Source organism: Mugil cephalus, chromosome 7, assembly GCF_022458985.1.
Source record: "Mugil cephalus isolate CIBA_MC_2020 chromosome 7, CIBA_Mcephalus_1.1, whole genome shotgun sequence".
In the NCBI taxonomy this organism is placed as follows: domain Eukaryota; kingdom Metazoa; phylum Chordata; class Actinopteri; order Mugiliformes; family Mugilidae; genus Mugil; species Mugil cephalus.
The window spans coordinates 27,585,465-27,598,759 of NC_061776.1; the positions used below are offsets into that span (position 1 = coordinate 27,585,465).

Genomic DNA, 13,295 nt, shown 5'->3' on the forward strand with positions numbered 1-13,295 from the left:
TATAAAGAATGTTTTTGTATCTATTAGTCATAATTAATGTATGATCAGTCAATAACAACCTGCTACAGCTGTGTGGTTAGCTGTTAATTTAGGTAGCTACCCCACAAAGGAGCTTTGGGAAGTATGTTGCAATAGGTGTGGGTGATTAGACCATTCAGAAACATTAGAAATAAACATGCCATTGCTTAAATGCTATTAGTGATTACATCTTTTAACTTATGCATCTACAAACAGGTGCACATTAAACTCTCATTTTGATCAAAGTTATTTATGGTGAGGAGATAATACTGAATCAACTGCAAGGACAATTGCTTAGAGGAAGAATTGGAACTTTTTTCCCTGATGAAAAAGAGAGAAAAAGCAGGAACAGCAAACAGGTAAACTTTAGAAAAGTCAGTAGCAGTGACATTAAGTGGATGTGCTTGCAGTCACCTCTCCTGTAGTTGGACTGTCTCACTAACATAGTTGGGCAGTTCCTCTGTCTGTGTCTTGCCTGTAGCCTCATTTATAGTGTTCGTCTATACTGTGGATATAAACTCCAGCTCAGAAAAGATCACTGTGAAACGCCTTCCAGAAACAGCCTCTGTGAGGAGAAGTGGGTGTGTTCGTGATGACATTAAATTGTGAGTGGAGTTGCTTCCCTGTATGCTGTTTACACTCCTTTGTTAATATTGTGGTTATGTACAAATGCAGGATATTTGCAGGAGGATGTACAGTGTGTTAGAGCAACATTCATTCAGTAAGTGTGTTAAAGCGATACTATGGATACTATGTAGATGGTTAGGTTTAAGAAATGCTAACACTTGTGTGCGTAAGGTTCCACAATTTACTTGTGTGTCAGAATGAACAAGATGTCTAATAACCTCTCTCTAGAGATACTGTGGTGATATATTTCTGAATCAGAAGATCCTTGGAACCACTAGAGGTCTCTAGAGCCTAGATTTGGTTGTCTGATGGGATGGGTCAAGCATATGTGTGTGTGTGTGTGTGTGTGTGTGTGTGTGTGTGTGTGTGTGTATCAGCTCAATCATATAGTATATGACACAGAACTCTTTAATGTACATTCAAGGTAGGAGTAAACCTCTGTCACAATCTCTGATACAATCTTACTTTACAAGCTCTTTCTGTTCGTACAGATTAATTCAACTTCTGGGAATTTTTAGACAGAATGTTTAAGATCTCCTCACAGATTTTCAGTGATAATCTGGGTAATCTAGGTCAAGTTTGGGGCTTTGGAGGGGATCTTTTTTTCTCCTGCGTACTACTGAAGAGAATGTATTAATGCTTAGTGGAATTTATCCTTCATTCTTCAGAATAAATGCAGTATTATGCAAATTTACTGTAATTTACTGTAAAAAGAAAAATATGGAGAGGAGGAATCTGATGGGGTTGGAGAGCCATCAGGAAGAAAAGTTTATTTCGATTCACTGCAGTTGTTAGGGATGGGGTAAAAGCAATTGCCTGCTCCCCTCTGATTCACAATTTACTCTATGTTAAATGTCAAAGAAATGAAAAATCCTCAAATTTTAAGATCTGATTCTTTTCTTTAACTCCCAATAAACTGTATATATGTTGTAGCTGAGTTCATAATAGACAGAGCACCAGTAGGTTTAAAGTCTTTTACATTTAATCTGTATGGAAGAAATGTCCAAATGTCCTTTCCATTGCACTAAAAGTTGTTTCAGAATTTAAAGGGCAGTTCACCCAGAATGTCTTCTCTTGTGCACCGATACCACATCTAGAGCAGAGTTATTGCTTTAGAACCATCTTGAAACTGTCAGAATGATTGTTAGAAAATTCCTTGAGGTCCCTCAATAAAGTAAATTGAGCACTTAACTGAAAACATTTCATCATGAAAAATTACATATTGTTAGCTTCATAGCATAAATGCCTAACTCATATTTGAACATTTTCAGAAAACAAGAAATTTTTAACAAGCCCATTATAATTTCATACATAGTCAAAAAATGACAGTAAATGTCAACTGGTGAGCAGCAAGATTGTCTGCTTCTGCTCTGAGATAATGCAGAATCGTCCTACATGCTACTATGTGCTTTAGCCCTGCTACGGCATGATTGCAGCCAGATGAATTTGTTGTTCAAGCAGTTGTAAGCTCTTACAACATGAATAATAGCAACCACCTCTTTGCTGTTTGATGTGTTGTACCAAGGCAATTCAAAAGTATTGTGAAGTGATGCAAATCTTATTGCAAGCTAACACAAAAGTAGTACTTGTGTGCCATGACCTTTGGGGTTTTCATAATTTAGCAAACAAGCCTGTTACTCCATCTCACAAACAGACTCTATCAAACTGGGTACTCAGGTAAATTTTGCAAGACTTTAGTCTCCACTTACTAGTTATAGAAATTATACCAAAAAATAAACCACATGTGCATTGACAGATAAAAACATGAGTGATGAAATCTTCCGATGAGGTAGTCCTCTAGCGCAGCCCAGTATACTTCCATCAGAACTGTGTTTTTAAAAGGTTGTTACAAACCAATTCTTAATTTTCTATCTTAGATAGTGTGGTGGATTTAAACTCTCGGTAAGCTGGTTCAATCTCTCCTTTGAGAAAAAGTCACACCGAAGGTAATCTGAGTTTGTCCTTGCTGTTCCATCACTGGATTCAGAAGGATTCAGATTTGATACTGGATTAAAATTCCTTTTAAAATTCATTCATTCATTTTTAGTTTTAGTCACAAATGAACGTCAGTAGACTACTTAAGTTGAACTCTGTTTGCTTTGCCTTTTGAAAATGTTAATATCCAGTGTGGTCACCTTACGCTACTGCACGGCAATCATAAAGCAAGCCCTGTGCTGCTTCTCTGTGACTCATATTTTGTGGCTCCACCTCAGGTCCATGAGAACACTAAACACAGTCATCTGTTCTTTTTTCTTAGACTACAGTGGCGAAGAAATCTGACTCGACAACTTTGCCTAGGCCTGTAATTAGTAGTCCCCAGAACCTATGTTTGTTTTAGAGAACCATTTAGGAGGGTTTCACAGAAATACTCAACAAAAATACACATGTTTCATGTTTTGGATTTCAGTGCAGTCCCTCATATGTAGTTAGCATGTAGTTAGTTGTAAGTGGTAAGAGTGAAGATCACTCTGCTGTGACCTTACATGAAATCCATCTCCACTTTAATGGAGACTCCTCACTTGCCAGAGGTACATATTGCATGCATTATTGCCATTTATTGTAAGAAGACATTTTAACCATTAGATACCGGGTGTACCTTACATATTAAATTTGAATTGTTCATTATTATATTAGCACACAGACTGTGAGATACACAGACTTATCTTGGGCAGGTCATCAAGTATATTAATGGCCTTGTAAGTATATGTGTCAGTACATTTTAACATTGTTTATTTTTACCTTTTCATCCATTTGAAAAACTCCTCATTCAATCAACTATGTACCAATGAACACACAAACACATAGAGAACATTGTTTAGCATTACATTAGAAGACAGTGAGATGGGGGATACTTCAGCACAGGCATGATTTAGATTAACTTTACAACACATGTAGTAGCTTCAGCTAGGGCTATTAGCAAAATAGAGTACCCAGAAAGCTGTCTGTCAGAAAGTGTGAACAGTTTGGTGTGTTCTTCTCTTTACCAGGTGGTTACTTGTTAGAGTGGTTACAAAGGTATAGGGGGGCCATACCTCTAACAATGACTTTGAAAAGGCGTTTTATTTTCAGATCAGTGGTTGTGGCGACACATCCTCTGTAGCTATGTTAATATCAGGCTGAAATTGAATAAAAGAAAAGAATGTAATCAAATGTTAGCAGCACATACATCGATCATGCATACCGTTATGGACTCTACTAAACTCCTGAAGGTGTGTCATGGTATCAGGCACCAAGATGTTTTCAGCAGATCCACCCACATGGGTGGCAGGAAGCAAGGTTTCCCAGCAAAACATTACCCAAAGCATCACACTGCCTCCGCTGGCTTGGCTTCTTTCCATACTGGATCCAAACATGCAAGTAAGGTAGATCATCAGTCCAGGCCACCTTCTTCACTTGCTCAGTGGTCCAGTTCTGTTGCCTACATACCCTGGTGGAAAGCGGCCCAAGTAGTCCAGTAATGTGCAATTAGGCCACCCACTAATAGGTGCCCTCATGAAGAGATAATCCATTTTATTCACTTGACCTGTCAGTGTTAATAATATTATGTCTGATCAGTGTATACTGCGATAAAAACGCTTAGTACTTTTGACTCATTCTAGCCTCAGTGTGTACAGTGTGAGTTGGTGAGTTACTCTACAGTGTGTTCCTGTAGAGGTGAAGTCATAGAAATAGGGGTAAAAGTGTTACTGTCTACATGACAGTTTTGTTCCCATGATACTACACTCCCTCTCCTCAGGTACCTAACATTCGACTGTTTGTCAGAACCTTTTTTTTCTGTTCATCAGATTGAACAATTTGAATTGAATCATTTCTGTTACTCTCTTTGATTTTTTTTTGTTTCCTGTTTTTATTTTGAAAGTTTCTCTTGGTCTTTTGTGTGTTGCTTTTCTTCCCGTCTGTGTTTTCTCTCTGATTATATGGTTGGTTTATCCATGTGTGTCATTATCTACAAGCCTAGTACAAATCACAAATACAAAGTATTTTTCTGTTTTTCTGTATAATGAGTATTGTTTGTATTTCCAAAAGAACAAACCACTCAATCATCTCTCAAAAATAGAGATCTTATCTACTGCTGTTGTTTCAGACCTATAAACAGCACAGTTTGTTATCCTACCATAGTGTATGCACAACACCACTACATGACTTACAAGTGCAGTACATACAATCTCTCTCACACAAAAACAGATGAGGGTGCCAGATGAGGGTGTTTGTTTTTAGAGTGGGGTCCTTTTTAAGTTTTGACTCTTAAGTAACAGTAAGCTCCTTTCAAAGAGGCATTATGTTTTATCTTGACTTGGGCTTGGTCTTGGTCTAGTCAAATAACAATGGCAATAAACTAACACTCAGTGCCCTGCCTATGGTATAATATTCAACTTTAAACCATAAACTTTTCCTTTGTCATATGTTATCTCCCTCCATTCAGGTAAGGAGTCCTCGACCTTCTGAACCTCCCCCATGTGCAGGTGTGCGGGGCTTGGTGGAAGAGCAGGACTCTTTGGCTTCAGAAACCATGTCTGATGGAGACTTACTTCCCCCATCAGTCCCCTTTACAAGGGGCTCCAAAGCCAGAGCAAGTCTACCTGTGGGACGCTCAAGTGGTCAGGCAAGAGAGAGGTCTGGTAGGTAGACTAATAACATTAGCATTAATGTAATTACTTGTTCTTACTTCTGCTGCTCAAAATATGGAATGTGACAAAGTTTTTCTTCAGCATACACATGACTGCAGTCCCAGCTAACCCTACCAACACTAAAATTTGCAGAAAAAAAAAACACCTTTATAGGACAGGAGGACACGAGATGACTTATAGGGATAAGGTAGAGTTTCAGAGTGGTGCCTTGAGAACTTGTGTGTTGAGAACACCAAAAAAAATGTGGTTATCGATTACAAAACAGACCCTGGCCCTTTCCACGTCCATGGTGACTGTAAGGGCAGTTCCCCCGCTTTCAAACTCCTTGGAGGCTACATCTCTGAAGACATATTCAGATCAGCCAACACCACGGCAGTGACAAGGAATGTCCAGCAGCGACTTGAGAATGCACAGAAGGAATTGGCTGCTGGAAACCTTCTACCGTTCCGAGTGTGCTGGTGTACTCCATTACTGCTGGCTCAGCTGAAAAGACTATTGGTGACTTGCCAGCTCTTGTTCCCTCTCATGGATCCCTCTATCCTGGGCACCACTGCTGACTCTGTACCCTCAAGAAGAATATCCAGAACCTTTAAAACCAGAAAAAACTAACTGAAAGATTGTTTTTATCCTTGGACTATACATATCAGGTCACTCTACTTCCATATGAGCCACTAACCTACTGATGTATTTTTTGCTGGTACTACTCCCCCAACAAACCACAGCAAAGTACAGGGCACTCGCTACAACGGACTTGTAGAAAGACTCTAGTAACTCACTGCACACATTGAAAGATCTAAGATTCCTGAGGAAGTAGAGTCTACTCAGGCCCTACACAGCATCACTATTGTCCCTCCAGTCCAATCTGTTGCTCATGTGGACTGCCAGGTACTAGTAATGGTCCACTACTTCCACCTCCAGGCCCTGGATGGGGATGAGCTCTATTGGTGTCCTCTTCCTCTTGAAGTCAATGACCAGCTCCTTGGACTTGTCTACGTTCAGGAATGGTTTGCCTGGGACTACTGCACAGTGAACAGAAAAAGAGACAGGACAGTCCCCTGTGGCGCCCCCACATTACTGACAACAGTATCTGACAGGGAGCCCCCCCAGCCGCACAAACTGAGGCCTGACAGACAAGTAATCAACAAACCAGTGGACAGTGGAGGAGCTGACACCCATCCTGAGCAACTTTTCACTCATCAGAAAGGGCTAAATAATGGTGTTAAAAGCACTGGAGAAATTAAAGAACATGATCCTCACAGTGACCTCCCCACCATCCAGGTGAGAGTGAGCTCATTGCAGCAGATAGATTTCAGAATCATTCACACCAACATGAGGGGGGGCACCAGGGGTCTCAGATGAGCCAGGACGAGTCTCTCCAGGACTTTCATGACTGTGACATCAGTGCAACCGGTCTGAAGTTGTTGAGGCCAGATGGGATGGTCAGCAGGACCCAGATTTACAGTTCTAAACATCAATGTGGATGTTTAAATATATCGTGGGAAACCGAATAAATAAAGCACACTTTTGTGAAACTTGATCATGGTAGTATGCCAGATGATTGTAAAAAGGGATTAACTGCATAATCAAGACGTCATATATCAGAAGTGATGCATTAAGATTGATTGATGTATGAGTACTATCACATTATACAGTTCTGTTGCATATTACATGCTCCCTGTTGTGTGTGATGTGTTAGGTGTACTGTACCTGCAGTATGGAGAGGAGACAAAGCAGGTCAGAATGCCCCCTGAAATCAGCAGTGAGGATGCTCTGCGGGCCCTGTTTGTCACTGCGTTCCCTCATCAGCTCACCATGAAGATGCTGCAGTCTCCCAACATGGCCATCTTCATCAAAGACACCAGTCGCAATGTTTACTACGACCTGGAGGACATACGGTGAGGGCCTGTCGTACAATATTAAACGATAAACACTTGTATGACACTATATTAAAGTATTCACTCACCCATTCAAATAACTGAATTCAGGCGTTCCAATCACTTCCATGGCAACAGGTGTATAAAATCAAGCACCTGGTCATGCAGACTGCTTCTACATACATTTGTGAAGGAATGGGTTGCCCTGAGGAGCTCAGTGAATTCAATTGTGGTGCTGTGCAACAAGTCCAGTTGTGAAATTTCCTCACTACTAAATACAGACATCTGTCAGTGGTATTATTACAAGTAGAAGTGATTGGGAATGACAGCAACTCAGCCACGAAGTGGCAGGCCATGTAAAATGACAGACCCGTGGGGTCAGTGGATGCTGAGGTGCATAGTGCGCAGAGATTGCCAACTTTCTGCAAAGTCAGTCTGCAGAGTCAACCTCCAAACTTCATGTGGCCTTCAGATTATCTCAAGAACAGTGGCTAGAGAGCTTCATGGAATGGTTGTCCATGGGAGAGCAGCTGCATCCATACATCACCGATACATACATACATACATACATACATACATACATACAATACCAAGTGCAATGCAAGGCGTCTGATGCAGTGGTATAAAGCACACCATCACTGGACGATAGAGCATAGGTTCTCAACAGGTGGTTCGCGAACCAGTGCCACACTAGATCTATCAATCTAAGCTTCCTGGACACAGTAGGCCCCTATTGCTGCTGAGCCAATCATGAGGCCACATATTACACGCTGACTTTGTCAGGTTCCCTGCAATTGGCCGAGAGCCTTCATTTTCTTTATCTTGTCTAAAAAAACAACAACAACAACATTTGAAACTGTGTATTTGATTAACTTAATATTGAAGGTAAAATGATAATAATAACGTATACATATACAGTACGTAGGGGGGTCCCTACTTAATCTCTCATCAGTTTTTGGGCCCTTGGCCTGAAACACTTCGAAAGCCTCTGCTCTAGAGCAATGGAGATGTTCTTTGGAGTGACAACTCACATTTATCCATCTGGCCATCTGATGGACGAATATGGGTTTGGTGGTTGCCAAGAGAACGGTTCTTGTCTGTCTGCACTGTGCCAAGTGTGAAGTTTGGTGGAGGGGAGATTATGGTGTGGGGTTGTTTTTCATGAGCTGGACTTGGACCCTTAGTTCCAGAGAAAGGAACCCTGAATGCTTGAGCATACCAAGATATTTTGGATTCCATGTGGGAATTGTGGGAACAGTTTGGGGATGGCCCCTTTCTGTTTCAAAGTTACTGTGCACCAGTGCACAAAACAAGGTCCATGAGGACCTGGATGAGCTGGTGTGGAAGAACTTGACCGGCCTGCACAGAATCTGACCTCAGCCAAACTCAAAATTACCTGAGAAAACTTTAAAACGACTTTTCACTTCTTTATATACTCACTGATCATGCACTGTTTCGCATTTGGGAAGCCCCATTTGTCTATTAATATAGTATGTTATCTGTAGATTACAATGTGATCAGTGAATTCTGTTTCTATTCTGTGTACATTAGATCAGCTTTGTGTAGAGTTCTCAAAACTCTAAAAACGGTGTTGACTTTGTTTATAAGGTAAAAGTCTTTTCCCATTCCCATACCAAGCATTTCATATTCAATATTGGCCGAATCCTGATCCGATCTTACATGAACAAAATGTCCATCCTGTAAATTCACAAACGCTTTCCTTGTCTTCTTTATCTTTTCTCAGATCATGTGTGCTCTGTGCAACTGGATTAAGTACAATGCTAATGTAGTGAGGCACCTGGTCATCTAATCCCAAAGCTCTCTCTGTGACCATCTCTGAAATATTTTTTCTCCTTGACTTCTCTTTTTTTTAAATTCAGTGCTCAGCATTCAGAGTTTGTTATTGTTGTTTCAGTGCAGCATTTGTCATAATTGAGTCCTGTTCTGTTTAGTGATTTTTTTTGCTTGGTAGTATTGAATGATGATCTCCAACTTCCACCTCACCAAACACATTGAATAATTTACGACTTCAATTTCCAGAGAAAAGTTCTTCTGTAGAGCAAACACCATTAGTCGTGATTTGGGTGATCGAAATCACCGTGATTTTGGTTCTTCTTAGATTTCTGGCATCTTTGACGCTACCCAACTGCCATTCAAACAGGAAAACTGGCTTGGCTGAATCCCAATACCAGCATTTCTGATCATCACACACACACACACACACACACACACACACACACACACACACACACACACACACACACACACAGGACTACACAGGACTAAAATGATCTATTGGCTCATCACTGCTGATTTCCAAGCTGCAAGACTTTTTGGGCATAACACAAACATTGAACTGTCACTGATTTGCTTTCTGTTTGCTTCTAGAAATATTACAGCCCATTCTTACCTGAAGGCTTATCATAAAGACCCAGCACATGTGTTCCAACGCCATGCCAGACCTGCCAACACAGAGGGAAGGGTAAGTCAGCCAAAATTTTGCTTCACAGTTTTCGCTATGTAGCCTGCCTTCACTATATAGAGTTTGGAAAATTTGGGAACTGTGTAACAGGATCATGATGTGTAAATTTAAGATAATAGAGTACAACATGGCGCTGATGCCTCACAGCGAGAAGGTCCGTGTTCGAGTCCAGCTTGGGCCTTTCTGGGTGGAGTTTGCATGTTCTCCCCGTGTCTTACTCTGGCTTCCTCCCACCTCCAAACACATGCTCGTTAGGCTAATTTGTGAGTCTAAATTGACTCTAGGTGTGAGTGTGAATGGTTGTTTGTCTCTGTGTGTTAGCTCTGTGGTAGACTTGAGACCTGTCCAGGGTGTACCCTGCCTCTCACCCAATGACAGCTGGGATAGACTACAGTAACCCCTGCAACCCTAGTGAGGATTAAGCAGTATGGGAGATGACATGAGATGAGTACAACATTCAGCAGTTTTGTATGATAACCTAATCTGTTTGACAACTCTACATAGATGAGTAAAAACACTGTGTACACCCACAGATGAAGTGAATGTTGTTTATGATCTTATAATCTCATTGTTTTAGAGTGGATTGTGTGATGCGTGGGGCCGAACTAATATATAAATATAACTTATCCTTTATTGGTACCATTTCACAATACTGTTGCAGAGTTTGAGGATTGTCAGTGTCAGAGAATAGAGATAGGCCAGACACCACAGGACATAGAGAGGATATGATGAATTTGGAGGCCAGGTCAACACCTTGTGCTGTTCTTCGTGGTTTTTGAGTTGTTCTTTAAGTGTCAGTCTGCATCCTGCTGGGGATGACTGCTGCCATCAAGGAGTATCATTGCTATGGGGTGGAGGTGTCTGGTCTAGTCTAGATCTAGTCAGTGTTATTTGCTAGCATGTTACACCACAATTTGAATAAAACGCTCTGTAAAACCCATTGAACACCACCACTTGGTACAGGTAAATAGTTTAGGGTGGAAATTTGAGCCAGGGACTGTATTGAAGCAGCAGACTCTATAAGATTGAATCCTCATAATAAACTGGTACAAACTCAACATGGTCACTTGGGATTTGAATTCCAATGAATGATGAAGCATCCGAGCAACACAGAACAAACAACATTTTTTTTTTTCAGTGTGGTAGTGCTTTAAGTTGAAGCAGAACATAGAAATCAAGGTACATTAAAGTAGAGTGTTTAATATGCAGTGAATCCAAATATATAAATAATATATAAATAAAAGCTGGAGTGATGTGAAAAGATAAAAAAAAAAAAAAAAAGTAAACACATACTGCCCAGAGAATGTTGGAATGACCAGCACAACTTCAGCATGTAACAGATAGGGTTAGTATATATTCTTCGGAGCATACTGCTTAAGAACCTTCACTGCACATGGCCTGTCTGCACAGACAGCATATGAGGGGAGACAGGATCAGCAAGGCCACAGTAAACATGCTGTGTGTCATAAATGATGTAGCTGCCTCCGGGCCAATCAACAACAAATGTGTCACCCAGTTTTGACCCACAATTATAGCCTTTCCCCCCAACCTCATACATCATGTGTCATCCATCAATATTCTGTATTAAATATCAAAGGATTGATGCAGTAATTGCAAATAAACTCCCATTCAGAGAGGATTTATTTCTCTTCAGGCTGTGGGCTGATTTTTGTCTTAGTTGACATCATCAGCGATCTAGCCTTATATGAGCTTATATGAGGAGTCTTTCATGCCTTCCTCACTGATGATTACCAACATAACAACAATCTACATAGAGTGAATTTCCAAATTTAAGTTATTTAAATTGTATTTTCCATTTACCTCTATATAAGAATCTTGTCCAAACTGACATTATCTTCTAATTCTGCTTTGTACTCTGGCCAGTACTGAAGACAGTATCCAGAAATTGTCAAGTCAACCAAGACTGTGCTTGATGCCTAATGGTCAATCTTTTTAAGACTTTCTTCTCATTGAAATGACCTTTTATATTAAACTGTAATATATCATATGTGTAATCCATGGCAAATACATCTAAGCATTATTGGCCTCCCACTCTTGACTAATGCACATATTTTGTCAGAAAAAAGCTTTTGCTCATAGTTACATATGCTGCACATTTCCATAGATTTAAGAAGTAATTACTCAACTTTATATTTGTTGTTTTAAGAGATTTTTGTCACCATGTTTCAGGTTGTGTTCATTTATGTCATTATTTAAGTATTTGCTTGGTATTCTATTGTTTATTTTGTTTCTGTTTTGTACAGTTGAGTTTGTTATTTCTAATGTTTTTATTTGTTGTTGCAGTTTATTGTTGTTCATGCACTATAAATTATTTTTGCACACTGTTGTTGTAGTGTTTTGAAACCAAAAATAACAAACCAAAAATAATGTTTGTATAATGTAACTGATTCAGAGTAGTTTTGACTGTGCTTGATGTTGATTTGCAACACAAATAAACTTCATTACACCTGAAACAACAGCATAGTTTCAGCACGTAACACATACATGCACAAAGACATGTCAGACTGACCACAGGTTAATCAGAGCTGCAGTGAGTTTACAGTTGGTGTGTGCATGTTTAACAATAAATATTATTGGCAGACATAGAGGGCCCCAAAATCAAATTTTGCTTAGGGCTCTGGGGTAACGTTAAGGTTAAGGTCCTGTTAGACTAGTGTTTTAGTGTCCTTACACTTTTCTGGAGGTTACAGAGAGTTTGCATGCATAGAGAGAAGATGTTGTCTTCAAACGGATGTGAAAGCCAGTCAGAGCTGAGTCACAGCTACAATGAGATTTTGTTGTTGTGGAGAATTTGAGTCATCTCAGTTTGTGCTCCAGTGAACGTTTGAATGACAGGCTGCTCTCCTTGTGTAACTGGTCTGGACGTCACACTGCAGGCTTTATTTCATGCTGGATTTTCAAACTCCAAGCAGTTTATGTGTTATGACTTGTCAGCCCTGTGTAGGTTTAGAGATCAACAGCCTTTGAAATCAAGAGATGGACTTGAATAGTGTAAAGGATTCAATCATATAGGCCGCTGTGCACTGCACAGCTACAGGCTTAGGCTTACTTAGGTAAGTCAATAATACAACGTTTACTAGAACACTTGACAAAGCAGTGTGTTTTTATGTCCATTGAAACAGCGGAAACTGATCCAAAAACTTGTTGTACACAGTGTGTGTATGGAAAGTTGTGTCATAATTGTGTCTTTGATAAAACTTCAGGTACTGACCATGATAAGTACTTTTTGTCAGACAGATGCAGTCTCATGCTCTCCAGAACAAAAACTAGTGTTCAGTTTTTTAAATGGAGAAAAGATGCTTGTAGATAGTATAGAGCACAGATAATGCAAGGCATCGGAGGTTTTGCATTTGCAAATGCAGGAGTTACATCCAGGAATGATGGTTAAATGCAGCAGAGTTTTGCAAAGAGATGGGGAAATCTGTGTTACCGGAAAGGATTAGTAGACTGAATATTTTGTGTTTGTCATCTGTCATCAGCTTTAAATATGTTTACTTCCCTGTTTACCATGGCTCTAAGCAGTTGCCGATTGTGATGCAGTAAAAACTTGTAAGTGGAGGGCAAATAAGTGAACTGGACAGACTGTATAATTGTCATGTTGGTTGCCATGGTTTCCTTTACCTAACGGGTAGCCCCATGGCAAAG

The 13,295-nt window shown here is 40.1% G+C and overlaps 1 protein-coding gene across 4 annotated transcripts in view; it reads left to right on the plus strand.

The window, feature by feature from the left end:
• The window catches only part of si:ch211-207d6.2 (sickle tail protein homolog), a 54,371-nt gene that overhangs the window by 16,810 nt on the left and 24,266 nt on the right, over positions 1–13,295 (plus strand). For all 4 annotated transcript variants that reach the window (XM_047590524.1, XM_047590523.1, XM_047590522.1 and 1 more), the window contains 3 exons: positions 5,069–5,264; positions 6,970–7,168; positions 9,536–9,629. In XM_047590524.1, the coding sequence (XP_047446480.1) occupies positions 5,069–5,264; positions 6,970–7,168; positions 9,536–9,629 (489 nt within the window). The remainder of the gene's footprint in view (positions 1–5,068; positions 5,265–6,969; positions 7,169–9,535; positions 9,630–13,295) is intronic.